Genomic DNA, 26,680 nt, shown 5'->3' with positions numbered 1-26,680 from the left:
CTCCCATCCCTTGGGAGGACCCTCCAAAGCCCGGTCTCACTTTGTAGCCCTCGGCTCAGCCTCGTGCTGGACAGCGCTGCACCCCCAGGCCCTGGCTGAGGGGGGAGTCACTGATCCTGGCAGGGCTGCCATCTGCAGCAGCCTCGATGGGGAGGTGGGCAGGGAGAGAGCTACAAGGTGACCCCCCCTCTCTCGGGGGGCTTCCCCTAGCTCCTCCTCCCTCCCTCTGTGATGGTTCTTCCTTCCTGTGGAATGGAGGGCCAGGACCTGCGGGCCATGGGAGGGGGCAGCTCCCTGTCCTGTCCCCACCACACAGATGGCAGGAAGCTGCGCTCCCTGTCTGATAATCTAAGCCCGCTTCTCGTTTTACAGATTAGGAAACTGAGGCTCAGGTCACAAGTGACAGAGCCCGGACCCTTGGCCCAGCAGGCCGGGATCCCTGCAGCCCTTCCTTACCCAACCCCCACTGCTTCCTGTCTGAAAATAGCCCGTCTGTCACAGGGTGTCCCCTGAGGGCCTGACAGTGACCCCGAGAGCCCAGCCGGGGCTTGCCCCTTGACCCCTCGCCACACCAGTCAGGGCTCAGCCAACAGGCGTGTGACGGACGCCGGCCATGGGGGATGGCGCCTTCTGCGTGGGCCGCCCCGATCAGGAGCTGCCCCGGAGTTACTGAGTAGCCTGGTGAAAGGGGGCTTGAGTCCATCCCCGACGGGGCCTAGAAGCACCTGAGAAACGGCCATCCCCCTTCTCCCCTCTGCTCGCGGCGGAGTTGCCCTTCGTTGCCCTGCCGGAACGTCTGAAGCCCTTCAGCCAGTGCTTCCCTTCTGCCCTCCTGCAGGGTCCAGCTGGGCAGAGCAGAGAGGGCCCGGTGCCAGGGTCGAAGGCCCGGGTGCCATCCTCCCTCTGACCTTGGAAAAATCACTTGTCCATCCCGCAGCGGCCGAGTGCCGGGGGTGGCTGGGCCGGCCGGCTTCTCTGGTCTTAGCTGTACGTTGTGCAGTTCAGGGTCGCGGTCAGCTGTCAGGCCGGCGGGATCCAGGGAGCAGCATTGCCGCCGCCGCGCCCTTTCTCCGCCCCATTCCCCTGCTCAGCCGTGGGCCCCCACTGGGCAGTGTTGGATTTGGGCTTTTGTTTCCTCATCTGTGAATGGAGGAGATCCGACCAGCACGAACCCCAAACTGGCAGCCGGTGCCCGCCGCGCCATTGTGGCCAAGGGCCGGACCAGAATCAGACTGGAGAATGGAGTCCGGATCAGGAAGTGGAAGCGGGCCCGGCCAGCCCCTCGCGCCACTGGAGCGCCGCTCTCCTTTAACCCGGGCATCGGCGGGAGCCCAGCGGGGCGGGGGCAGCCGGCGCCCCGACAGTCAGACCCCTCCGTCCCGAAGGCCCGCCGACCGGCTGCAGAACTGGGAGCCAGCGGCCCGGTGCCGATGAGCCGCGGCCGAGACTGAGCCCGAAGAGGAGGTTGGGAGCGGGGAAACGACTGCGGCTCCTCCCTGGCGATGGCAAGTGTGATGTTAGCCTCCGAGAAGGGGAGAGTGAGTAAAAGCCCAGCCTTTGCCGCTCGGTTTAAGGCGGAGGGCAACAGGCCAAGAAGCGGCCCCGGCAGGAGAGGAGCTAGGAAGGTTCTGGGAAAGATCCTCCCCCATCCTGCAGGAGCGACCAGGCTAGGGGCCCGGCGCGGACGGGTCTCTGCCCGGGTGTGTGCCAGCCGGCGTCTTGGGGTGCGGGGGGAGCCTTCTCTCCTCAGAGCTGCGAGATCCCCCGCCCGGGCGTTTCTCCCCCAGCCAGCTCCCAGCACCAGCTGACGCGGAAACAAGACGTGCCCCCCATGACAGCGGGGGGGGGGTGGCGGATTGGGGAGAGGGGGGCTCCAGCCCACTTAGCGGAGTGGGAGGCTTCAGTGACCGTGGGCTCGGTGTGGGCAGCAGTCAGCCAGAGGGGCCCAGGCGGGGGGGGGGGGGAAGGGGAGGGGGCACCGCGGCCCCCGGGCAGCTGGAGGCTGCAGGGGAGCACAGTGCGGAAAGCACAGTCATTCTGGGGAGCATTGGGAGCGCTCTGGGGCTGGGGGGGGCGGTGCGGAGTTGTAAGGTCTGGGTGCGAGTCCTCCCTCGGTCACCGGCCAGTCACCTACGGTCTCTGAGCTTGGGTCCCTTTCTGCCTAATGGGGAGGAGCAAAGTAGAGGGGCTCCCGCGTCCCTCCTGCTGCAGAACCGTATCCCTGGGACCACAGAAGGGACAGGAGTCGGAGAGCCAGAGACAGGAGACAAAGACTTACACAGAGAAAGAAAAAGAGACAGACACAGACAGAGAGGAGGAAAGGGGGGGAGAGCCTGAGAACCAGGGGATGGGGGGAACAGGCAGGGGACGTCTGGCAGCCTGGGCCGTCCCAGAGGCCTCGGTGCCTCGGAACCCCCTAACGGGGATTTGTGCCACACATGGGCTCGGGCTCACGGCTCCGGCCGCGGCCTGCTGTGCCAGCTCTGGCCACCAGGGGTCAGGCTGCTGAGGCGCCAAGTTCCATCCTGCGCTTGGCTTTTTCCCCTCAGACACTTTTTCTCCAGGTACTTTCTCCCTCCCACCTCCCCCAGAACCCGCCCATCCCGCCAGCTGGGGCTCCTTACTCCTGGCTTCCACCAGTCAGAGCTAATCCAGGGGCCGAAGATACGTCCTCCGGTCACTCACCAATGATAATTACAAGCAACAGTTTGGGAGCTGAGGAGCGCCACGGAGCGCCGCGAGCTGGGCCCGGGCTCCCCTTCCTGAGCGCCCGTCTGCTATCGGATGCTTCCCAGCCGGGTGACCCTGACCAGAGCAGCGTCCCCCTCTAAAAGGAGCCAGAGAAGGCAACGGCAGCCCCTCCCTCCCGTATCTCCGCCAGGTGAAAACGACTGGAGCCGCAGTAACTACCAGGGGTCAGGTGTTCTATAAGGCCCGTAAGCCATGAGCCTATCTGGCCTTACTCTTGCTGTCCCCATCGAGTAGGTGAGGGGGCCGAGGCAGACAGGTTAAGGGACCCGCCAAGGGCACCCACTGAGGGGAGGGCCAGTCTTCCTGACTCCCAGCACGCTGCCAAAGGGAACCTCCCCAGGGCAGCCCGGTTGGGATCAGGTGACAAGGGGCACTCCCCCCAGCCGGGGACTTTAGCTTGCGATACCCCTGTGTTGGAGGCACCCCGGCAGTAGCCCGTCATCGGGTATGTGTGTGGGGGGGTACACACTCTGTGCCCCTTGGCACTCGGCAATGAGGGAGAAGAACGGGCCGAGCTCAAATCCATGTTCAGAAACCTCTTTATTGTAGCCTCAGCCAAGCTGTAATTCCAGTGTTCTGAGCATTAATAAATATTCATTTGTTAAAAAAACAAAAATCTCCAGTGTCGCCTCCTCTCGTAAAATTTTGTCATAAAAATAGGTTTTCATTTTTCTGCCATTTATAAAACCGACATTCTCCTGATAGAACCGACAGTGTATTCGCCCTTGACCTTGACCCTGAAGGGGGAGGGGGGGGACTGGCCGAAGTCCCCAGGCCCTTGGGAGAGGGCGTTCAGGGACAGGGGCGTGGCCCGAGTCAGCTTCCGTGGCGCAGTTGGCTGTGCAACAGTTACAAGACCATTCCTCCTCATGAGGGAGACTCTGGGGTGCAGAGTGTGATTCCATCGGTCTGCAAGATCGCAAGGCCCTGTCCCGCCACGCAGGTGAGATGAGGGTCGTACACCCAGGCCTAAGAACGGGCCCGTCGGCCTCGGGCCGTCCGCAGAGCTCCCGCCGGATCTGATGGTTTCCCGCCGCAGCCGGCTAGCCCCGCACACTGGCGGTGATGTCATTCAGGACCACGGGAGAGATCCGCCGCACTTGTGGCACTCGGGGGAAGGCCGTATAAACGTGGGTGACCGAGGTCTCGCCAGTCTCATGGACGGCTCCCTAAGTGGTCCGAGTAACTGGCGAGTGCCTGGGGACAGGGAGCCGTTTCTAAATTCCCCACGTCGAACGCTCCTGAAGAGCTGGAAAATGTGGCCAGAGGCCCGGCCCTTCCTGCTTCCGTTGTGAGCGTATGTACAGCCTGGAAGAACCAGAAACCCCCAACAGGAAGGAAACCTCGGTCCTGGCCCGGCCCGGCTGCCCCCAAGTCCGTGGCCGTCCGGCATGTCCTTCACGGGCCCATGGCTCCGAGCTGATGCTTCTCGGGACCGTCGAGGACTCCAGAAGTGAGAGGGCCGGGGGGCAGCAAGGGGGTCCGGCTCCTGCTTGGCTGCGAGAAGCCATCCGCCGAGCCGCCGTGCCAGCGCCACGTTCAAGTACAACCACGGGTGTTTTCCCTAATAGAAAAATAGTGAGTTTTTTCCCTGTAGTAATCTCCAAGGATCCACAGAATCAATACAGATGCAAAATATACACAGGGCTTTTTTCCTTCCCGAGAGAATCACCATACAAAATATATAAAAGTATCTACACTTCTTTACATATAAAAGTTGGTTGCAAAGACAAACGGTCCTGAAGAGGTGGGTGAAGCTGCCGGTGGGGCAGGGGATTCCGGAAGGCACTGTCTGGGGAGCTCGGGCTCCATCCCCCGCCGCCTCCTGTATCCAGAGCCACGCCGTGGCAGCGCGGCCCGGGGAGCCCCCGGCTCTGAGCTTCCCAAAAGCTTTGGCACAGGCTGCGTGGTCCAGCAGGCACTTCATGTTCAAAGCTGTCCCAGGTCTGCCATGAAATGTAAACTGCCCGGGGGAGATGAGGCCGCCGTCCCCGTGGCCCGGGACCAGCCAGTGAGGTCAGGGCTCCCATGCGGGGAAGAGCGGGGCCCGGGGCCCGAGAGTGTCACGCTTTCCTGATGGTTCAAATGGAAGTCTCGTTACTGCCTCTGTTCACAAGGAGAGCAAAGGGGCCACAGATGATGCACTGAATGAATGACCACAGACACATACAGGGGACGGGCCTGCAGAGGGGGATTCCCACACACCGGGCCTTCGAGGGAGCCTCCTTACCCCTACCCACAGAGGGCTCCCGCCCGGGATCTGGGATTCCTGTCTCAAATCCCCCATCTCCTCGTGGCAGCTCAAAGAGCCCGGGAGCTCAGCCCAAGGGATGCCCCCTAAGCTGTTCCCACCAGCCCCACTTACTCCGAATCTGACGCGTCTGCGTGGACGGTCCCGGTGCGCACGCTCATGATCACCCCGTTCAGCTGGTCCCGAGAGCGTTCCCTCGGAGAGCTTTTGACGGCCACTCCTGGGTCCGCCGTGGGGCAAATGCCATCATTGGAACCGAGAGAAGAGGTTCTGGAGGAGCTCATAGTCTGGTTGTAATCTGCCAGCTTCTCCCGGAGCCGGTTCTTTAGGTTCCTCTCGCTCAGCGGCGGGGGGTAGGTCACTTTATTTTTCAGGATGCCTATGGGGAGAGTGATGCGAAGGTTGTCAGACTCTGCAAGACACACTGAGGCTGTGATCTGCACTAGGGAAGGGAGTTCTCTGCCAGTGCAGTCCTCATTTGGTGAAGGTTTTAAGGGGTTTAACAAAGATCACGATTATAATAAAATTGATAATCTGCCACCGTGACGCTGATGGGACGATAGCTTCTTCGAGGAAGGAATGATCTCTTTTTTCTTTGTATACCTAGCATGGCATACAGTAGGCACCTAATAAAGGCTTTTGAGTGATCAATTGATTGATATTTCTGTAGCATTCCGCCAAGTACAAAGCACTTTTGTAGCACAATAGGTAGAATCAGAAGACTTGGTTCTGATCCTCCGGTGTTTATTACTCCTGTGACCTTGAAGGTGATTTGAGCCTCCGGGGCCTGAGGTTCTCATTAATGAAATAAGAAGGTTGGCCCCAATGGCTTTCGGCTCCAACCCAGCGGTCCTCTGGGCAAGGAGGGGAGGAGGGATGGAAGGATGTGAGGAGAGTCCCCCCCGATGCCTTCCTCCTCCTCTTCACCCTTGGAATCACTACCCCTTCAAGCCCAGCTCCGACACCATCTCCCACATGGTCCGAGTCGCTCGGACTGTATTCACATCGTCTGTGGTTGCTTTGGTTTATCTGTGCACATGTTGCTCCCCCCGATAGAAGAGACGCTCAGGAGGGCAGGGACCGACCACATTTGTATTGATATTCTCAGTAAGAGCTTAGTAAACACTCATTCATGCATTTGTTCATAGGAAGGGTGTTGGGTCAGCTCACACACACAGCAAGCGAGTGATGGAGTCTCCGAGGGGCTGCAGTCAGCACAAGAGGGGACAGGCTCGCAGGTAAGAAGGTGGGCCTTCCTGACACCTGCCTGGAAGTGCCAGGGGTGGAGGGAGGGGCGCTCACGTTACCTTTCCGCTGTTCTGGGTGCTGGTGGTTGGTCTGGGGAGCCGTCTGATTGTCTCTGGGAAGCCCTGGGTTCTCCTTGTCGGAGGGCACGTCCTTGTCGTCATCCCCGTCGTCTTCCTGGTGAAGCTCCACATTCACTTTGGTCTCCACCTTCAGCTTTGGCTTACATCTAGCGTCCTCACCGTCGCTGCCCGTCACGCTGTCGGGGGGCCACGTGGCCTTGATGTGATTGGACAGAGAGTCCGCTGGGGGCCCAGAATGACACGGCAGGCTCAGCCGCAGGAAGGCTTCCCTACCCTCCTCCCAGCCTCCAGGCTACCACATAGAGACAGATTTTGCCTCAAAGTACATCCCACTTTCTTCCGTTTCTAGTGCTCAAAGCTATCCCACTTTAAGCCTCAGAGGGCTACTTAGGATCCCCAGAGGTCAGGCTATTGCCTAAAGTGTCAGATCCTGCGGCTCCAGGACTAGCCCTCTAGCCACCAGGCAAAACTGCCCCTTAGAGAAGGAAAGCAGCAAGGTGGCTCATTCAGGTTGACAAAGGGCTGTCCTTATGACCCTCCTGAGAGAGAGTTGGGGCAGAAATCAATATCCTAGGGATACTGAGGTCCAAAAACGTTAGGCCCCAGAACTCCCGGCCTCTGACAGCGGAGGCAGCCTACCCGAGTGCTTAGAGCACAGGATTTGTCAGAGTCAGGAGGCCAAAGTTCAGTTCTTGCCTTGGCCACTTCCTCCCTATGTGATCTTGGGCAAATCATCTCATGTCTCTGAGCCTCAGTTTCCTGCTGTGTAAAAAAGGGTGGGGGGTCCTTCACAGACAGCTCACAAGCCTTAGTCTATCATCCCAGGCTCACACAGTAGGTGCTGAAGCTGTGATGGGAACCCATGGCACAGAATCCCAGAGCCCTTACCTGAACAAGAATCCCCTTCAGGAATTGCACGTATTTAACCTATGTTGGACTTGCCGTCTAGGGGTGTCAGGAAGTGGGGAGGAAGAAAAATTTGGAGCCCAAGGTTGTGCAAGGGTGAATGTTGAAAATTATCTTTGCACAGATATTGAAAATAAAAAGCTATTATTAAATTTTTAAAAAAAGAATCCCCTCACAGCCTCTTTAACAAATGTCTCTTAAATAGGGACTAGTATGAATGGCATAACGAGGGCTTAACGGTTTCTTTTTCCCGATCAGGGAAATCGACCTTCCCGTGCAGAGGCGGGAATACGGATACAAGACGAGAAGAGCCTGTGGAGCCTTTGCTTGGAGACCTCCAGTGCCGGGGAGCTCATCATATCTAGAGGCAGGCAGTTTCACACTGGGAAACTCCGAGTTTTTCCAGTCAGTCAGGCTGAAGTTTGGCCTGTTCCCTTCCTCTCTGTAGTCCTGACTCTTATTAGTCCTGAATTCTCAGTCCTCCCTCAGGACCATCATGTTGAGCGAGCCCTCCCCATGGAGGAAGATGGGAGACGCAAGCTGAGGCCCCGCCCTACTCGGGGCCAGGTGCTCCTGGGGCTGCCCTCGGATCCCGAGGCTTCTCCCAAACCAGCCCCCAGGTCTTTGTCCGCACAGTCTCTGACCCAGCAGGGTCTTTTTTCCCCTCCAAAGAATTCCCTGATTCAAGACTTTTTTTTATGGACAAGGCAGCATGAGGGCTGCCCATTTCCTCCCCGGTCCCCCTGATTTTTATTGCACCTTCTTCCTGCCAGCCCTGCTCCTGAATTCCCCACAGCATGGGGTGGCGGGGTTTGCATGGAGCCTGAAGGAGAGATCTCCCCACAAAAGAACTCCCCCAGAGAAGCTGCCCATTCCCTGGTGGTCCATGCTCCAGGAATCTTTCCCCAGTGGAGAAGGAAGGTCGTTGGAAAAGCTCTCTGTGGATGAGTGGTCTTAGTATCATTAGCTCTCATGTGTGGTGAGCAGTGGCGAGTGCCAGGCTTGGGCACTGGGGTATCACCACAGGGGGTCCCGAGCAGCTGCTCTACTTTCTAAATTTCAGTGTCCTCATCTATAAAATGGGAAGATGATAAGAGTAACGGGCTGCGGGATTGTGCTGGGCAGCCAGTGAGGTCCTGGTGTGCAACACTGCAAATCTCAGGTGCAAAAAATATACTTGAGAGCTGGCAAAAGTTTCTATTAAGGTCAGGGATACTTGTGCTCTGTCTCTTATTTACCCAGGTGGCAGCTGAGAGGTGGTCATATGCCCCCAGGGCTTCCCCGAGCTTCCCACCCTCCCCTGTACCTTTGGGGGTGCTGTGGATGGGGCCCCGGTCATTGGTTTTACAAGAGCCTGGCGTCCACTTGTTCTCCTCATCAACCCCGTCTTCCTCACTGTCTGATGAGGAGGCATAGGAGCTGCTGTGTTCCTCCAGAGAGAGCTCACTGTCCGAGTCTGAGTCATTGCCTGTGGAGCCGAAAGACCAGAAGTTCAGAAAATGGACTGCCCAGTACCTCCTGTCAGAGCCATAGGGCAAGAACAAGATGAAGACCACCCCCTCCTCTTCCTCCCTTCCTTCCTTCTTTCCTCCAGCCCTCTCCTCCTTGACTCATTTGTTCATTTACTCATTTTTTCACATAATTCATAATTTCTTTATTCTGTGAAATCCACTCAAAAATTCACTTCCTTCCTTCCTTCCTTCCTTCCTTCTTTCCTTCAATCCTCCCTTCCTTGACTCATTTGTTCATTCATTCACTCACTTTTTCACTTAATTCATAATTTCTTCATTCTGTGAAATCCACTCAAAAATTCATTTCCTTCCTTCCTTCCTTCCTTCCTTCCTTCCTTCTTTCTTCCCTTCCTCCCTTCCTCCCTTCCTTCCTTCCTTCTTTCTTCCCTTCCTCCCTTCCTCCCTTCCTTCTTCCTTCCTTCTTTCCTCCAGCCCTCTCCTCCTTGACTCATTTGTTCATTCATTCACTCACCTTTTCACTTAATTCATAATTTCTTCATTCTGTGAAATCCACTCAAAAATTCACTTCCTTCCTTCTTTCCTTCTTTCTTCCCTTCCTCCCTTCCTCCCTTCCTTCTTTCCTTCGATCCTCCCTTCCTTGACTCATTTGTTCATTTATTCACTCACTTTTCCACTTAATTCATAATTTCTTCATTCTGTGAAATCTACTCAAAAATTCATTTCCTTCCTCCTTCCTTCTTCCTTCCTTTCTTCCTTTCTCTCTCCTTTCCTTCTTCCCTTTCTTCTTTCCTCCAACCCTCCCTTCCTTGACTCATTTGTTCATTCATTCACTCACTTTTTCACTCAATTCATCAGTTTCTTCATTTTGTCATCTGCTCAAAAATTCACTCTACTTAGTCCTTCACTGCCTTGTTTATTCATTCATTCATTCACTTAACCATTCATCTGTGTAATCAGCATAAGGCACCCAGCATAGATGCTTAATATTTATTTGGTGATTAAGTGCCTACTATGTGCAAAGCACTGTGCTGAGCACTGGGGATGTACAAAAAGGCAAACACCAGTCTCCGTCCTCGAGGAGCTCCAGTCCCAAACAGTAAGTCACCATCTCTGTACAGAGAGGATACATGGGACATGGGAAACAGCTAGAACTAAGGGGAAGGGGAAAGGGTTCCTGCAGAATGGGGGATTTGGGCTGGTTCTGGAAGGGGACCAGAGACCCGCTCTTTCCCTGCTCTCCGTCCTTCTCCCTGACTGGCCGTTCTTGCGCTCACCCATTAACTTGGCCATAGAGCCCTTCCCCTACACAGTCCCTGGGGAATCGCCTTGCTCCTGCTGGGCTCGGCTGGGTTGGGGAAACGCTCTTTTGGGGTTACTCGGAGTCAGAACGTGAAAAACCGCTCCCCCATTTTGTTACTCATTCACCCTCCGGTCCCTCAAACTCATCTGTCATCCCTTAACCCGGTCACTCGCAGTCATTTGTTGGTTCGCTCGATGGGGCTGAGGGCGGCCTAGAAGCTGGGAGCACCAGACTGGAGAAGGGATACGGCGCCAGCCTTGCCCTCAGGAGGCGGGTATCTACTTCAGGACCAAGGTCAGGGGAACCAGGGCTGGGGAGGGGGTCTGGGAGGGCAGGGGGGAGGGCGCCTGGAGCTTGACCCTGAAACGTGGGCCGGCTATCAGCAGATGGGGAGGGTGGGAGAGGAAGCATTCTCTGGGTCTGTAGGGAAAGGGGAGAGTGAGGGTCTCAGAGAGGCGGGGGACAGGAGGGGGCGGAGACGCTACCTGAAGGGGAATCTGAAATAGGCTGGAGAGGGAGAGGGCAGACAGACCGAGGAGGGGTCTGCATTTTCCTGGACAAATTCAGCACATGGAGTTCAGGAAGGTCCAGGCCGGGGGCAATGGCTGGTTTGGCCAAAGGGGAACTGGGTGGAGCGAGGCTAGAAAGGGCAGGAAGAGCCGGGCCCTGAGCAGAGATGGGGGTGTGACTGTGGTAGGTGAGAGAGTGAGGGAGGAGAGAGAATGGAAAGGGGAGAAGGGAGAGGAGACAGAAAAGGGAAGGAGGGGACGGATGGGTGGAGAGAAGCAGGGAGAGGAGAGTGGGCAGAGAGGAGCAGAGGAGGAACAGAGACAGACAGACAGACTCCCCCCCCCAAACACCCCACACTCCTCAGCTCCGGGGCTCAGGGGCCACGGGGGGGGGGGCAACAAGAGCTCTCACCCCGGGGGCTTTTGCCGTTCCTCCTGCGGAAGAGGTGGGCGTCGGGTTCCGGGCGACCTCTTGCTTGGCCAGAGGACACGCTGAGCTTCTTGGTCCCCTCCTCCCTGCAACAGCGGGGAGCGTTTCTGCTCGGGAGCCGCCCGGGGCTGTGCGGTGGGGCGGGGGCTCCCTCCCCCAGAGGCCGGCCCAGCTGGGAAGCCCAGGGAGGGGCACCCAGCATCCTCCGGGACCTCACATGGCTCCGGGCAGAGCCGAGGGGCCCCGACGGGAAGGGCTGGGACCCAGATCCCGGCCCTGCCCCTCCAGGCTCGGGGGGGGGGGGGGCGCTCCATCTCCAAGCCTGCCTCCTCCCAAGCCAAGGGGCTGACAACACCGGCCCCTTCCCAGGGCGCGCCACACGGTCTCCCAAGCTCAGGTTCCGCTCCTGGGGACGCCCTTCCCAGGCTCCGGGTTGTCCCTCCCTTCCCTCCCTGCTCCAACCATCAAGGACCCCCAGGGTCCTGGCTCTGGACAGAGCCTGGCACACAGTAGGTGCTTCACAGATGCTGGCTGCCCTGCGCTTGAGGAGGGGGGCAGACAAGATTTTCCCGTTTCCTCAGAGCCCGACGGGAAGGAGCCGCCGCGGGTCCCGCAAGCTGGCAGCAGCTGGGCTCTCAGAGGGGGTCGCCCGCCGGAGGGGCGCCGCGGGGCGGGGCTGACCTGACGGCGCTGTCCAGCGAAGCCGTGGACTCGCCCAGCTCCGTGCGGTACATGTTGGGCTCTTCGATGTAGGTGTTGTTGCAGTTCAGGGAGCGCTGGGAAGGACAAGGGGGTCAGGGTGGGCGGGCGGCTGGGGCTGGTGGACGAGGGACGGCCCCCTGGGCCAGGAGCGGGGCTGGGCCTTGGTAAGCAGAACGGCTGCCACAGTATGGTGCCCGGGAACTCTAACCAAACCGGCCTGTTCTCCGCCCCCGAAGCCAGCCCAGGTTTCAGTCCTGCCCCGTGGCCCCCGGCCCTTCCCGGAAAGAGCCCCGGTTCTGGAGCCAACCAAGGCAGCGGGGCCGGCAGGGACTGGGGTGACTGGGCTTTGGGGTGGGGGGCCGTGGCGGCCTGGCCCTTTGAGAAGGGAGCTCAGGGCCACCGGGCCTGCCTTACCGTGAGCAGCGTGGCTCTGGTGGTCGTGGAATCGTCCGGGTGCGGCTTCTTCCCCATCAGAGTGACCTTCAGGTGCTTCTGGACTTCTTTGTTGAGCACACAGTGGAAGAAAAAGATGGCGAGCCCCTGGGATGAGGGAGGAGCGAGGGAGGAGGTGTGAGACTGGGCTCCGTCACCCCCGACAGGCTGGGTTCCATCACCTTCAGGGGGCTGGCTCAGTCACCTCCAGGGGGCCGGGCTCAGTCACCTCTGGGGAACTGGCTCAGTCACCCCCAGGGGGCCGGCTCTATCACCCCCAGTTGGCTGGCTCTGTCACCCCTGGCAGGCTGAGCTCCATCACCCCCGGCGGGCCGGCTCAGTCACCCCCAGGGGGCCGGCTCTATCACAACCAGCGGGCCGGCTCAGTCACCCCCGGCGGGCCGGCTCTGTCACCCCCAGGGGAACAGCTCCGTCACCCCCGGCGGGTTGGCTCAGTCACCCCCGGCAGGCCAGCTCCGTCACCCCCAGTGGGCTGGGCTCCATCACCCCTGACGGGCTGGCCAGACCACACCAACCTGGCCAAGCCTCTCCTGGAGCCCAGCCCTGTCCAGACTGTCCCCGTGGTGGTCCCAGAGCCTGCTGGGGCCGCGGCTGTTTTCCCAGAGGAGCTCGGGTTTCTGCAGACTGCCGGCCTCTGGGGGAGAGGCTGCCGGGCAGTGCTGGAGAACGGGGGGGCAGAGCAAAAAAGGGCCCCGGGGCCTGTGACAAAAGCCTGGGAGACACCGAGCCCAGGACCGGCCAGCCGGGACGCTGGTCTCTAAGAAAAGCGGCTTGAGTTTTCCAGGGTCAGGGGCTGGGAACACGAGAGGGCTCAGAGGACGCCGGCACGTCTGGGTAATGGCACTAAAGCCGGCCCTTGGGGGCAGCGAGCCCGCCGCCCCGGACCCGCTCCTTGTCCTGCCCAGGACATCATAATGCTGCTTCCGTGGCTTCCTGGGAAGTCCTGGGGGGCTTCCCTTGACCTCCCTCCCAGGGGAGGGCGGAGGAATTCGCGTCGGGCCCGAGAGCGCCGTTGGGCCCAGATGGCCGCCCAGGTGGTGGGAACGGGATGCCCTAACGGCCTGGGCCAGAGAGACCCGGGTGAGGGGCCGTGGGGGGGGGCTCCTGAGAGAGCCCCAGACCCGCTCCCGGCGGTGAAGGTCTGCAGCTCCTCGGGAGCCCCAGAAGCTCGTTAGCTGGGGGGGGGGGCAGGAAAGGTGACCTTTCTGAGCCCCGGCTCTCACGGTAGGGGAATGAGGGGAGGGGCCGCCCTCCGCACTGCCGGACCCCCGAGCGCCAGCGTCCTAGGCAGTGCCAGCTCTTGCTGAGCCTCCGGGACTTTGTCAGGATCCGGGGCCCCCAAGGACCTTCCGGGAGGCAGCGCCTCCAGCTACTGACCAGAGGGGCCGGAAGCGCCAAAGCCCCTCCCGCGGGCGCCCGCCCAGTGGGGCTCTTACCTGCAAGCAGCTGAACACGGCAAAGAGGTAGTGGAAGGCCATCACGTCGCTGTTGACGGCCATCAGCCCCAGGAGCCACGTGGCGCTGATCAGCAGGAGCAGCAGGAAGGCCGTGCGGAGGCCGGAGCTGTGAGGGAGGGGGCCCCGTGGGGGTTAGTGGGCCCCCACGGAGGGGCCTGGGACGTGGGGCCGGCCCCACAAGCCCACCAGGGGCTCCCCCATTGGTCCGGGCCAGAGCCCCCGGCCCGGAGCCCCCCTCCCAGGCGAGGAGCCCAGAGGCTGCGAGGAGCCGGGGGTCCCTCCTGGCTACGACCCCCGAGGAGCCCCCCCCGGCCTCTGCGACCCAGGCCCTCGACGTACGTGATCCCGCTCCGGTCATAAGCACGGTGCTTCCGCCGGCAGGACGCTCTCGCCGACAGGACAAAGATGATGGTGTTGAGCTAGTGAGAAGGAACAGCGGGGATCGTGACGGGAGAATCCTCCGGACTCGACAAGTGGGGGAGGGAGCGGCTCATCCTGCGGTCTTGGGAAGGGCGGACCCAGGGCAGATGGGGGCCGGGGCATCGGAGTTGGGGTCCGGCCTCCCCAGCCCCCCCGGGCTGGCCCAGTGACCAGAGGTCTGGAGCTCTACCTCTGGGGGCCTCGGTTTCCCTATCTGCAAAGTGGAGCTGATACAATAATACAGACTGTGGGGCCCAAGCTTCCCTCCGGGGTCAGCCTAAGTGGGGGCCAGGGCACCAGCGGCAGCCGCTCCCACCGTGGAGGCTACAAGGGCTGGGGCAAGGCCAGGATTCCCATTTTACAGAGGAGCAAAGTGAGCCCCCTGGCGAGGGCCTCGTTTCCACAGACTGGTCTTTCCCCGGAGCCCCTCGCCCAGCGCCTGTGTGGTAGGGGGACCTTGAGCCCCATGCTACAGGTCATGGAAGTTAAGGACTTCGCAGCCATCAATGGAAACGTGTCCTCTGCATTGTCCCAACTGTCCTCGGGGAGAGCTGGGCCGCTGCTCCCCTCCTAGGCCCGTCCTGCCAAGGCCGAGGCGTTCTGCCCCAAAGGCTTCACCTCCCAGCGGCCCCCGATTCTGTCGCACGGAGCTCGCTGGGTGTGCTCTGCCTGCCTGCTCTGAGCTTCCAGAGGGCAGGGCCTGGCCTTGGCCTCCCTGGGCCTCTCTGGGGCTCCCTGGGCCTCTCTGGGCCTCTCTGGGGCTCCCTGGGCCTCCCTGGGCCTCCCTGGGGCTCCCTGGGCCTCCCTGGGCCTCCCTGGGGCTCCCTGGGCCTCCCTGGGCCTCCCTGGGCCTCCCTGGGCCTCCCTGGGGCTCCCTGGGCCTCTCTGGGGCTCCCTGGGCCTCCATGGGCCTCTCTGGAGCTCCCTGGGCCTCTGTGGGCCTCTCTGGGGCTCCCTGGGCCTCTGTGGGCCTCTCTGGGGCTCCCTGGGCCTCTGTGGGCCTCTCTGGGGCTCTGTGGGCCTCCCTAGGCCTCTCTGGGGCTCCCTGGGCCTCTATGGGCCTCCCTGGGGCTCCCTGAGCCTCTCTGGGGCTCCCTGGGCCTCTGTGGGCCTCCCTGGGGCTCCCTGGGCCTCTGTGGGCCTCTCTGGGGCTCTGTGGGCCTCCCTAGGCCTCTCTGGGGCTCCCTGGGCCTCTGTGGGCCTCCCTGGGGCTCCCTGAGCCTCTCTGGGGCTCCCTGGGCCTCTGTGGGCCTCCCTGGGGCTCCCTGGGCCTCCCTGGGCCTCCCTGGGGCTCCCTGGGCCTCTCTGGGCCTCCTTGAACCTCCCTGGGGCTCCCTGGATCTCCATGGGCCTCCCTGGGTCTCCGTGGGCCTCCCTGGGCCTCCCTGGGCCTCCCGCGGGCACACAGAAAATGGCCGCTGGCCGACGGTGGACAGAGGAGGGCAAGGGCGGCCGGGCTGGCCCGGGACTCACAGTGACCACGACGCCGATGGGGCCGGCGAAGCTCCAGATGAGGGTGTCGTGGACCGAGAGCCAGCAGAAGTCAGGGTTCCCGTAGCCTTGGGGGTCCAGACCCACAGCGAGCCCTGCGCCATGAAACATGGGGAGGGTGAGGGGAGCGCCCAGAGACAACACGGGAACGGGGACGTCACGGAACGGGGGAAACATCGGAGTGTGGGGGTGTCTTAGAATGGGCGTGTCAGAGCCGGGGGGCTGAGAACGGGGGTGTCAGAGCTGGGGGGGAGAACCTCCCAACAGGAGAAGCTTGGTGTCCGAGGACCCCCTGGTCCGGGAGGCCGGAAGCAGACCTGCTGCTAGCCCCGGTCGGGGGGAGCGGCCGCAAGGAGGGCTCCGTGGCGCTGACCTGTGACGACGGCCGGGATGCCCCAGCCCAGGACGTAGTAGAACCTCATGTGTCCGGAGTCGATGTTCCTGACCTCGGTCAGCATGCGGTACACGTGCAGCCCTTCCACGAAGAGCCAGGCGAACGTGCTCAGGTAGAAGTAGTGGAGGAGGATGGCGATCACCGTGCACGTGAACTGGGGGGACAGCGGCAGCTTGGTGAGGGGGTGCAGCGGCAGCCCGGGGGGGGCAGCGGCTGGGGAGGGGGTGCAGCGGCAGCCCGGGGGGGGCAGCGGCAGCCCGGGGAGTTGGGGGCAGTGGCAGCCTGTGGAGGGCGCCTCCAGCGCCTCAGCGGGCCTTTGAAGGCCCTCCCCGACTCTCCGGGACACTGCCCCCCTTCTACCCCCTCTCCTCCCCACCAGGATGGGGGTCTCCACTGCCTGTCGCTGCCATCTGGCCCGGGCCGGCGGCCGTCCCCCTTCTTCCCACTGGGAGTGGGTGCGAGTTTCCTGCCCACTTCGCAGAGGGAGCACTGCCAGCTGCAGCAGCGCACACGGAGGGAACGGCTTTGTCTGCCTCCCCCTCCCCCCCCCCCCCCCGGTGTTTTTGCAGAAATACAGAGCGGGGGCTGGGTCTACCCCTCCTTCCTCCGCCCGGACGTGGGGCAGAATATCTCTCGGTCACTCTCCATGGAGGCTCTGGGGGAGAAGCTGCCCTGGCAGGGGAGCCATGAGTGATGGGCGGCCTTCCGGCCCCCCGCAGGGGCTCCCACAGGGAGAAGCTGGGAGCGGGGCAGCAGGAGGAACCGCGGAGGGAACGGCCGGACCCTGAAGCCCGGCTCGCTGGGCTGGCAGGTCTGGTCTGGGCCAGGCAGGAGGTCAGCAGAGAGCAATGGGCCTAGTAAATCTTGCATCCAGAAAATGGGCCTGGGGAGCAGCTTTGCACCCGGAAAATGGGCCGGGGGAGCAGCCTTGCACCCGGAAAATGGGCCTGGGGAGCAGCCTTGCACCCGGAAAATGGGCCGGGGGAGCAGCCTTGCACCCGGAAAATGGGCCTGGGGAGCAGCCTTGCACCCGGAAAATGGGCCTGGGGAGCAGCCTTGCACCCGGAAAATGGGCCTGGGGAGCAGCCTTGCACCCGGAAAATGGGCCGGGGGAGCAGCCTTGCACCCGGAAAATGGGCCTGGGGAGCAGCCTTGCATCCAGAAAATGGGCCTGGGGAGCAGCCTTGCACCCGGAAAATGGGCCTGGGGAGCAGCCTTGCACCCGGAAAATGGGCCTGGGGAGCAGCCTTGCACCCGGAAAATGGGCCGGGGGAGCAGCCTTGCACCCAGAAAATGGGCCTGGGGAGCAGCTTTGCACCCGGAAAATGGGCCTGGGGAGCAGCCTTGCACCCAGAAAATGGGCCTGGGGAGCAGCCTTGCACCCGGAAAATGGGCCTGGGGAGCAGCCTTGCACCCGGAAAATGGGCCTGGGGAGCAGCCTTGCACCCGGAAAATGGGCCGGGGGAGCAGCCTTGCACCCGGAAAATGGGCCGGGGGAGCAGCCTTGCACCCGGAAAATGGGCCTGGGGAGCAGCCTTGCACCCGGAAAATGGGCCTGGGGAGCATTGCTCTCCCTGGGCAGTGAGGAGAGTCAGGTGAGACAATAGGAATGAGACCACTAGGGGGTGCCACGTAAAAGAGAAAACTGTCCACCACGGGATCCTAGCCCTCACTGAGAGCCTGGAGGAAGCCCCAGGGACGGCGGAACTGCCTGGGGGGATGCGCTTAGCACAGTGCCTGCATACAGCAGGTGCTTAATAGCTGTGCACTGCTCTGCCACAGATCCCTGCAGGAGCCGCCGGGGCCCACAAAGGCCCTGCATGCCTCAGGGACACGGGCACCGAGGGGGAGGGGCTTCTGAGCTCGTGGGGCTGTTTTCCTCTCTCGGAAGGGCACAGATCTGGGGAGGTTGGCCTCCGTTTTTTATTGTTTTCATTGATGGTTTAAGAAAAATGGGGTCAATTAAGATGGAGCAGTGGATAGAGCACCAGCTCTGGGGTCAGGAGGACCCGAGTTCAAATCCAGCCTCAGACACAATATTTCCTAGCTGTGTGATCCTGGGTAAGTCATTTAATCCCAATTGCATTTCCAAAAAAGGGGGAGGGGAGGTTGTTGGAGACTTTCCTCCTGGGAATTGCCATGGATGCATGTCAGCTGTGGGGCGAACTCAGGAGGCAGAAGGGGGCTCGGCCTCTGAGGCAGGAGACTGGCTTACAGGGGTTAATCTTTCCTTAGGAAAAGCACTGCCTCCAGGTGTCTCCCTTCTGCGATCCACCTACGCAGTGCCCAGTGAGCTGCGCCGGGTAAGCCCAGGGGAGAGTGAATATAAATGGCGGCTTTGAGGGGTGCAGAGAGAAGTAGGGAGAGGCAGGGGCGCAGAGAGAGGCAGGGGCACAGAGAGAGGCGGGAGTGCAGAGAGAGGTGAGGGCGCAGAGAGAGGCAGGACGCAGAGAGAGGCAGGGGCGCAGAGAGAGGCAGGGGCGCAGAGAGAGGCAGGGGCGCAGAGAGAGGCAGGGGCGCAGAGTGAGGCGGGAGTGCAGAGAGAGAGGTGAGGGCACAGAGAGAGGCAGGACACAGAGAGAGGCAGGACGCAGAGAGAGGCGGGAGTGCAGAGAGAGGCGAGGGCGCAGAGAGAGGCAGGACGGAGAGAGAGGCAGGACACAGAGAGAGGCGGGAGTGCAGAGAGAGGCGAGGGCGCAGAGAGAGGCAGGACGCAGAGTGAGGCGGGAGTGCAGAGAGAGAGGTGAGGGCACAGAGAGAGGCAGGACACAGAGAGAGGCAGGACGCAGAGAGAGGCGGGAGTGCAGAGAGAGGCGAGGGCGCAGAGAGAGGCAGGATGGAGAGAGAGGCAGGACACAGAGAGAGGCGGGAGTGCAGAGAGAGGCGAGGGCGCAGAGAGAGGCAGGACGCAGAGAGAGGCAGGACACAGAGAGAGGGGAGGGCACAGAGAGAGAGACGCGAGGGCGCAGAGAGAGGCAGGACGCAGAGAGAGGCGGGAGTGCAGAGAGAGGCGAGGGCGCAGAGAGAGGCAGGACGCAGAGAGAGGCAGGGGCGCAGAGAGAGGCAGGACGCAGAGTGAGGCGGGAGTGCAGAGAGAGGCGAGGGCGCAGAGAGAGGCAGGACGCAGAGAGAGGCAGGACACAGAGAGAGGGGAGGGCACAGAGAGAGAGGCAGGACGCAGAGAGAGGTGAGGGCACAGAGGGAGAGGCAGGGGCGCAGAGAGAGGCAGGACGCAGAGAGAGGCAGGACACAGAGAGAGGGGAGGGCACAGAGAGAGAGGCAGGATGCAGAGAGAGGTGAGGGCGCAGAGGGAGAGGCGCGAGGGCACAGAGAGAGGCAGGGGCGCAGAGAGAGGCAGGACGCAGAGAGAGGGGAGGGCACAGAGAGAGAGGCGCGAGGGCGCATAGAGAGGCAGGACGCAGAGAGAGGCAGGACACAGAGAGAGGGGAGGGCACAGAGAGAGAGGCGCGAGGGCGCATAGAGAGGCAGGACACAGAGAGAGGCAGGACGCAGAGAGAGGGGAGGGCACAGAGAGAGAGGCAGGACACAGAGAGAGGCAGGACACAGAAAGAGGGGAGGGCACAGAGAGAGAGGCGCGAGGGCGCATAGAGAGGCAGGACACAGAGAGAGAGGCAGGACACAGAGAGAGGCAGGACGCAGAGAGAGGGGAGGGCACAGAGAGAGAGGCAGGACACAGAGAGAGGCAGGACACAGAGAGAGGGGAGGGCACAGAGAGAGAGGTGCGAGGGCGCATAGAGAGGCAGGACGCAGAGAGAGGGGAGGACACAGAGAGAGGCAGGACACAGAGAGAGGGGAGGGCACAGAGAGAGAGGCGCGAGGGCGCAGAGAGAGGCAGGACGCAGAGAGAGGCAGGGCGCAGAGAGAGGCAGGACGCAGAGTGAGGCGGGAGTGCAGAGAGAGGCGAGGGCGCAGAGAGAGGCAGGACGCAGAGAGAGGCAGGACACAGAGAGAGGGGAGGGCACAGAGAGAGAGGCAGGACGCAGAGAGAGGTGAGGGCACAGAGGGAGAGGCAGGGCGCAGAGAGAGGCAGGACGCAGAGAGAGGCAGGACACAGAGAGAGGGGAGGGCACAGAGAGAGAGGCAGGATGCAGAGAGAGGTGAGGGCGCAGAGGGAGAGGCGCGAGGGCACAGAGAGAGGCAGGGCGCAGAGAGAGGCAGGACGCAGAGAGAGGGGAGGGCACAGAGAGAGAGGCGCGAGGGCGCATAGAGAGGCAGGACGCAGAGAGAGGCAGGACACAGAGGGAGGAGGGCACAGAGAGAGGGGAGGGCACAGAGAGAGAGGCGCGAGGGCGCATAGAGAGGCAGGACACAGAGGCAGACGCAGAGAGAGGCAGACGCAGAGAGAGGAAGGACACAGAGAGAGCAGGACACAGAGAGAGGCAGGACACAGAAAGAGGGGAGGGCACAGAGAGAGAGGCGCGAGGGCGCATAGAGAGGCAGGACACAGAGAGAGAGGCAGGACACAGAGAGAGGCAGGACGCAGAGAGAGGGGAGGGCACAGAGAGAGAGGCAGGACACAGAGAGAGGCAGGACACAGAGAGAGGGGAGGGCACAGAGAGAGAGGTGCGAGGGCGCATAGAGAGGCAGGACGCAGAGAGAGGGGAGGGCACAGAGAGAGAGGCAGAACACAGAGAGAGGCAGGACACAGAGAGAGGGGAGGGCACAGAGAGAGAGGCGCGAGGGCGCATAGAGAGGCAGGACGCAGAGAGAGGCAGGACACAGAGAGAGGCAGGACGCAGAGAGAGGGGAGGGCACAGAGAGAGAGGCAGGACACAGAGAGAGGCAGGACGCAGAGAGAGGCAGGACGCAGAGAGAGGGGAGGGCACAGAGAGAGGCAGGACACAGAGAGAGGCAGGACGCAGAGAGAGGCAGGACGCAGAGAGAGGGGAGGGCACAGAGAGAGGGGAGGGCACAGAGAGAGGGGAGGGCACAGAGAGAGAGGCGCGAGGGCGCATAGAGAGGCAGGACGCAGAGAGAGGCAGGACACAGAGAGAGGCAGGATGCAGAGAGAGGTGAGGGCGCAGAGGGAGAGGCGCGAGGGCGCATAGAGAGGCAGGACACAGAGAGGGGGGAGGGCACAGAGAGAGAGTTAGGGCGCAGAGAGAGGCAGGACGCAGAGAGAGGGGAGGGCACACAGAGAGAGTTAGGGCGCAGAGAGAGGCAGGACGCAGAGAGAGGGGAGGGCACAGAGAGAGAGGCGCGAGGGCGCATAGAGAGGCAGGACGCAGAGAGAGGCAGGACACAGAGAGAGGGGAGGGCACAGAGAGAGAGGCAGGACACAGAGAGAGGCAGGACACAGAGAGAGGCAGGACACAGAGAGAGGGGAGGGCGCAGAGAGAGAGGCAGGGGGCAGAGAGAGGCAGGACGCAGAGAGAGGGGAGGGCACAGAGATAGAGGCGCGAGGGCGCATAGAGAGGCAGGGCGCATAGAGAGGCAGGACGCAGAGAGAGGCAGGACACAGAGAGAGGCAGGAGTGCAGAGAGGCGTGGGGTGGGGGGGCAGAGAAAGGCAGGGACCCGGAAAGATGAGAGCCATCCATCCACTGCTCCTGCTTCCTGCTAACCCTGCTGGGGCCCCACTGAGGAGGCTGTTTGGCACTTTAACATGGGCTCCATGTCTGTGAGGAAGCCTGGTCTGTATGGCCCTGACAATCAGTAGCCTCGGTGGGAACTTACAAAGTTGATAAGAAAACGGATAAGAAATGAATTGAGAGGCTTCTGAGCAGAGGGACGGATGGTCCGGAGTCATACAAATAGGAGGGTCTCACTCATCCTCCCGGACTTTCACCCTAGCCTCAGTTTTCTCATCTGTGCAGTGGGCAGAAAACAGCCACTACTCTTGAAGCCAGTATCCGGGCGTTCTCCCAAGCACCGCGTGGCTCTCCTTCCATTCCTCCCCCAATTCTCCCTCCCTCCTGCTCTCACCATCTCCCTTGGATTCACCTATCAGACGAAGCACGCGGTCCCCAGGTCCAGCCCTTACCTCTCTCTGGAGCTCTAGCCTCGCAGACTCCGCTGCCTTTAAACCTCTCGAATTAAATAGATTTGTGGGCCCTCTAATTCCCCCTGAGCCAGAATTCATTATCTTTCCGTAGTTTGGCGCGGTGCCTGGGACACAGAGGAGCTTAATAAACGAGCCCGAGATTGTATTGTCTTAGCCCTAGCCCAGCAGCCCCGGATGGGCCGGAGACCCCCCGCAGGTTAGAGACTCTGGGCTTGAGTTGGGCGGATCCCGGTGCCCACGGTGGGGCATGCAGCAGGGGCTCACTACATGCCGAGGGGCTATTTCAAGCCGTTCCCGGCTACGTAAGAGAGGAGTGAGCACTGCTTGGCCCCTCCGCCCCCTCCACGCTGGCAGCAGCCCCGGGCCCCGGCGTGAGCCCTGGCCGTAGTTACCGGGTTCTCCGTCTGGTCAATCCCGATCACAAAGACCAGCTGGGAGGAGAAGAGGGCGGCGATCAGATTCCGGTGGATGCCGTGGAGGTTGGCGCGGAGCGTCCGGAGCAGAAGCAGCAGCACGAAGGCCATGAGCAGGGCCACCAGAGAGATGGACACGCTGGTGTAGGTGACGATTTTCAGGGGGAGGACCTCGCCGTGCTGCCCAACAGGAGGGGGGGAGTTACGGGAGGCGGCGAAGGCCCCACGGGGACCCCGGCCGCGGGGGGCTCACGGCGATGGCCCACGAAGCATTTAAAACACATGGAGGTGATACTGGGGAAGCAGGTGCTACCGAGGTGCTCTTATGAATTAGCATATATTATTATGATTAAACTAATATACAACATATCGTTATAATTATATTAATATCTAATATTATAATTATATCATATCTATGTTTAAATATATATTAAATATACACAATTAGATATGATATATAAATATATTAATGACATAATATATGAATAAAATTTAATTAAATATACTATTTAACATAATATATTTTTAATAGATTATTATTCTATCCCCATTTTTAAGAAGAGGAAACAGACACACAGCTAGTCAGTGTCAGAGGCAGCATTTGAACCCAGGATCTCCTGCCCTTTCTCCATTCGAGAATGAGATCTCTCACGCATCATCATGCCATTTTACAGCTAAGTACGCCGAGGCCGGGAGGGGAAGGCCGGGACCCGATGGGACGGGTTGGGACAGATTTCTGTTCCCGCAAGGGGGCCCACGAGTCGGATGAGCTCACGCTCTCCTGGCTGGCTTCTGGGCCGCTCCCTGCGCTCCACACATTCCCGCCCAGCAGGAGGCCCTGCTCACTCCCAGCCTGACTCGGGAGGCCGGGAAACATTAACCAGCCATTGTTCTGGCGCTCTGGGGAGGCTCCGGGGAGCCGGGGCTAGGAGGCTGGGGGCTAATCCCCCACCCACAGCTTTGCTCTAGAACTGCCCTGAGGCAGCTCCCTGCAGATCTCAGCTCTGGGACCCGACGGACCCACAGTCCAGGAGTCTTCCCGGCCTGCAATGTCTCAGCTTGTGAAAAACCATTAGGAGACAATAGGTGGCCTTTGTGTGAGCGAGAGAGGTGGGGAATTAACTGGTTCTTAATAGTCGATGTCCTAAAGCCTCCTCCAGCCCGGACAACCCCTGTTCTAAGCTCCCTTCCAGCTCTGACCCCTCTGTTCTAAGCTCCCTCCCAGCCCTGACATCCCCTGTTCTAAGTTCCCTCCCAGCCCTGACATCCCCTGTTCTAAGCTCCCTCCCAGCCCTGACATCCCCCATTCTAAGCTCCCTCCCGGCTCTGACATCCCCCGTTCTAAGCTCCCTCCCAGCCCTGACATCCCCCATTCTAAGCTCCCTCCCAGCCCTGACATCCCCTGTTCTAAGCTCCCTCTCAGCCCTGACATCCCCTGTTCTAAGCTCCCTCCCAGCCCCGACACCCCCCAAGTTAAGCTGGGTTTTTAGAGCTTGTGTCCCGGGGACCCCGCGCTCATTGCAGAAGCTTGGGGCCCTTTTCAGAATCACGTTCTCTCCGCATTAAACAACTCCTCCGGGCGGGGGCCCTAAAGCCGTCCCCAGAATGCGTCTCACCTCTCGCTTGGAGACGTCCATCAGCACGGCCAGGCTGCTGGCATGGGCGCACTGGCAGGTGATGTGGCTGCTGTTTCTGGAGACCAGCTCGCACCCTTTGGCCGACCAGCCCCCGGCGCTGCGACTCCTGCGGCAGAGGGACCGTTGAGACGACAGCCGGTGGGTCCCTCCCCTTTTGGCCCCGGGGGCCCCCCCCTCCTGCTGGGACACCGGGACCAGCCCCGCGGCCGCCTCTCCCCGGGTGTTACGGCCCCCGTTGGGGCCTGGGGAGCGGCTCCGTCCCAGCGAGGGGCACCGGGGGACGCTCCACCCGGCTTTCTCTTTGGGCCCCGGCCAGGCCTCTGGGTGACGCCCGCTCTTGCGGCCCCGGCTGGGGGCAGACAGGCTCGGGGCCCGGGCCCAGGGCTCCTGCGGCAGCAGGCGTGGGGCGCGGGCTCCACAGGCCCGTCTGGGGCTGGTGCCCGCCCTGACCCCGCTGTCCGCCCCTGCCCGGGGGGCTGAAAACCAGGCCTGGGAAGGAAGGCGTGGCCGTGGGCACTGAGCGCCGGGCTGCCCGTGGGCGGAGGGGCCGAGGGGCCGAGGGAGCCGAGCCCTCCTCACAGCCCTGGGGAAGGGAACCGAGAGGCTGCAGAGTCGGGGGAGGGGGGGCTGAGAAGGGCCCATGGAGCCCTGGTGTGGGGGCGCCATTTATTAGAGGGAGCCTTTCATGCGAGGATCCCCGAGCCTTTTATGGGCCCCTCGGAGACGAGTGCGCACGGAAAGTGGGACCTCAAAGCCAAGAAAGCGGGGGGAGGAGCCCGCGGCCTGCTCAGCTCTGGGAAAGTGGCTCTCCCCACCTCCACCCTCAGTTTACTCATCCATTAAATGGGCTGTGAAAGTTACTGGGGACCTGCCTCCCCCTTCTGAAGGTGCCTGGATGAAAGGTGCTTTACGGAGGCCGGAGGTGGGCGATTAAAAGCAGCGACTAATTGCTGCTTCTCTGGGGAAACAAAGAGCTGTGGCTGGGGAAGGCCGAGAGCCGCTTCTGCCAGGAAAACGGTTAGGACGTTTTATAGCTGCCTCTGTTTGGGGGAAAACGGCCTCCAGCCCCAGGAAGGAGGGAAACGGGGGAGGCCCCTGTGTGCCCCCGGCCCGGCGCAGCGGCCAGTGCCCTCTGGGGCCGGACTCGCCTTCCACGTCCTTGGAGGTCGGTGTCCCCCAGGGACCTCACTCATGTCACCTCAGTCAGCAAGCCTGTGTTTGGCACCTACTGTGCGCCGGGCTCAGGGCTCTCCTCGCAGTAACAGCCACGGCGCGCATTTACACGGCACCTACTGTGCACCGGGCGCAGGGCTCTCCTCGCAGTAACAGCCACAGCGCGCATTTACACGGCACCTACTGTGCACCGGGCTCAGGGCTCTCCTCGCAGTAACAGCCACAGCGCGCGTTTACATGGCACCTACTGTGCGCCGGGCGCAGGCCTTTCCTCGCAGTAACAGCCACGGCGCGCATTTACACGGCACCTACTGTGCACCGGGCGCAGGGCTCTCCTCGCAGTAACAGCCACAGCGCGCGTTTACACGGCACCTACTGTGCGCCGGGCTCAGGGCTCTCCTCGCAGTAACAGCCACAGCGCGCGTTTACATGGCACCTACTGTGCGCCGGGCGCAGGCCTTTCCTCGCAGTAACAGCCACGGCGCGCATTTACACGACACCTACTGTGCGCCGGGCTCAGGCCTTTCCTCGCAGTAACAGCCACAGCGCGCGTTTACACGGCACCTACTGTGCGCCAGGCCCGGGAGAAGCCCCAGAGCGCCCCCATGGTCCCCACCGCTTCTCCCAGCCCCAGGCCTGAGGGGCCAGAGCCCAGCACGGACCCGAGGGAGTGGTTCCAGAACACGCAGACCGGCTTGCTCCTCTCCTCCGTCTCCAGCAGGGTGTACTGCACCAGCAGGGGGCGCCCCGGCGGGCCGGGGGCCGGGCCCCCCTCGCTGTGGAGCAGGGCGCTGACAATGGGGGTGTTGATGACGGGCCGATGGGGCAGCCTGGGGGAGGGGGGGGCCTGCCGCATGATCCCCCTGCCCCCACCCCCGTCCCCCGTCCTGCTGCCCCCGTCCCACCTTCCCCCTGTCCCCCGTCCCCCCATCCTGCTGCCTCCGTCCCCCCGCCCTCATCCCCCCGTCCTGCTGCCCCTGCCCCCATCCCCCCGTCCTGCTGCCTCCGTCCCCCAGCTCCCGTCCCGCCGTCCTGCTGCCCCTGCCCCTCCGTCCCCGTCCCGCCGTCCCTCTGTCTCCGAGGGGCCCCTTCTGTGCGATCACACTTGGGGAGACCGGGGGTCCGGGCCTGGCATTTAGAGGGTGACCCGCCCCCAGGCGGCACCTGCCAGAGGTGGGCTGGGAGCCTTAGCCCCGCCCCCCGGCCCTGCCCCGGCCCCCGGCCGCTCCTGGCTGCAGGGCCCTGGGGAGGGAGAGCCCTCGGGCCCCTGGGCCCTCACCGCAGGCTCCTCCGGTCGGGGTCGTACTGCTCGGGCAGCAGCTGGCCCAGCGAGCGGGAGATGAGGACCAGGGCCACCGCGTGCTCGCTCCACTCGTCCGGCTGCCGCTTCCTCCTCTTCGCCAGGGGGTCCCCGGGGGCCAGGTCGGCCGGCTCCGCTCTGGGGGTCACCCTGTGCTTGGAGGGTCTCGCCGTGGCCGCGTCTGCAAGGTTGGTGCCCGAGCGTCAGAAGGGCTGGGCCAGAGGGCGGGCCCAGGTGGGGGGTTAGGGGGGCCGGGGGGGGGCAACCGC

At 62.0% G+C, this 26,680-nt stretch overlaps 1 protein-coding gene across 2 annotated transcripts in view; it reads right to left on the bottom strand.

Moving 5' to 3' along the window:
• Positions 1 to 3,272: 3,272 nt before the first annotated feature.
• The window catches only part of CELSR1 (cadherin EGF LAG seven-pass G-type receptor 1), a 131,387-nt gene continuing 107,979 nt past the window's right edge, over positions 3,273 to 26,680 (bottom strand). Inside the window, exons 21-35 of one of the 2 annotated variants that reach the window (XM_051962839.1) lie at positions 26,391 to 26,592; positions 25,774 to 25,941; positions 23,918 to 24,044; positions 22,281 to 22,481; positions 15,844 to 16,018; positions 15,453 to 15,565; positions 13,899 to 13,978; positions 13,539 to 13,665; positions 12,064 to 12,189; positions 11,629 to 11,723; positions 10,930 to 11,033; positions 8,543 to 8,704; positions 6,310 to 6,552; positions 5,117 to 5,381; positions 3,273 to 4,824 (exon numbers count right to left, since the gene is read on the bottom strand). In XM_051962839.1, the coding sequence (XP_051818799.1) occupies positions 4,815 to 4,824; positions 5,117 to 5,381; positions 6,310 to 6,552; positions 8,543 to 8,704; positions 10,930 to 11,033; positions 11,629 to 11,723; positions 12,064 to 12,189; positions 13,539 to 13,665; positions 13,899 to 13,978; positions 15,453 to 15,565; positions 15,844 to 16,018; positions 22,281 to 22,481; positions 23,918 to 24,044; positions 25,774 to 25,941; positions 26,391 to 26,592 (2,198 nt within the window). In that variant the 3' untranslated portion in view covers positions 3,273 to 4,814. Of the gene's footprint in view, positions 4,858 to 5,116; positions 5,382 to 6,309; positions 6,553 to 8,542; positions 8,705 to 10,929; positions 11,034 to 11,628; positions 11,724 to 12,063; positions 12,190 to 13,538; positions 13,666 to 13,898; positions 13,979 to 15,452; positions 15,566 to 15,843; positions 16,019 to 22,280; positions 22,482 to 23,917; positions 24,045 to 25,773; positions 25,942 to 26,390; positions 26,593 to 26,680 lie in introns of both variants that reach the window. The other variant, XM_051962838.1, reaches the window with a different exon arrangement.

Source organism: Antechinus flavipes, chromosome 5 (assembly GCF_016432865.1).
Source record: "Antechinus flavipes isolate AdamAnt ecotype Samford, QLD, Australia chromosome 5, AdamAnt_v2, whole genome shotgun sequence".
Classification (NCBI taxonomy): Eukaryota; Metazoa; Chordata; class Mammalia; order Dasyuromorphia; family Dasyuridae; genus Antechinus; species Antechinus flavipes.
The sequence above is the reverse complement of the archived record's forward strand: the minus strand, read 5'-3'. Positions and strand labels throughout refer to the sequence as shown.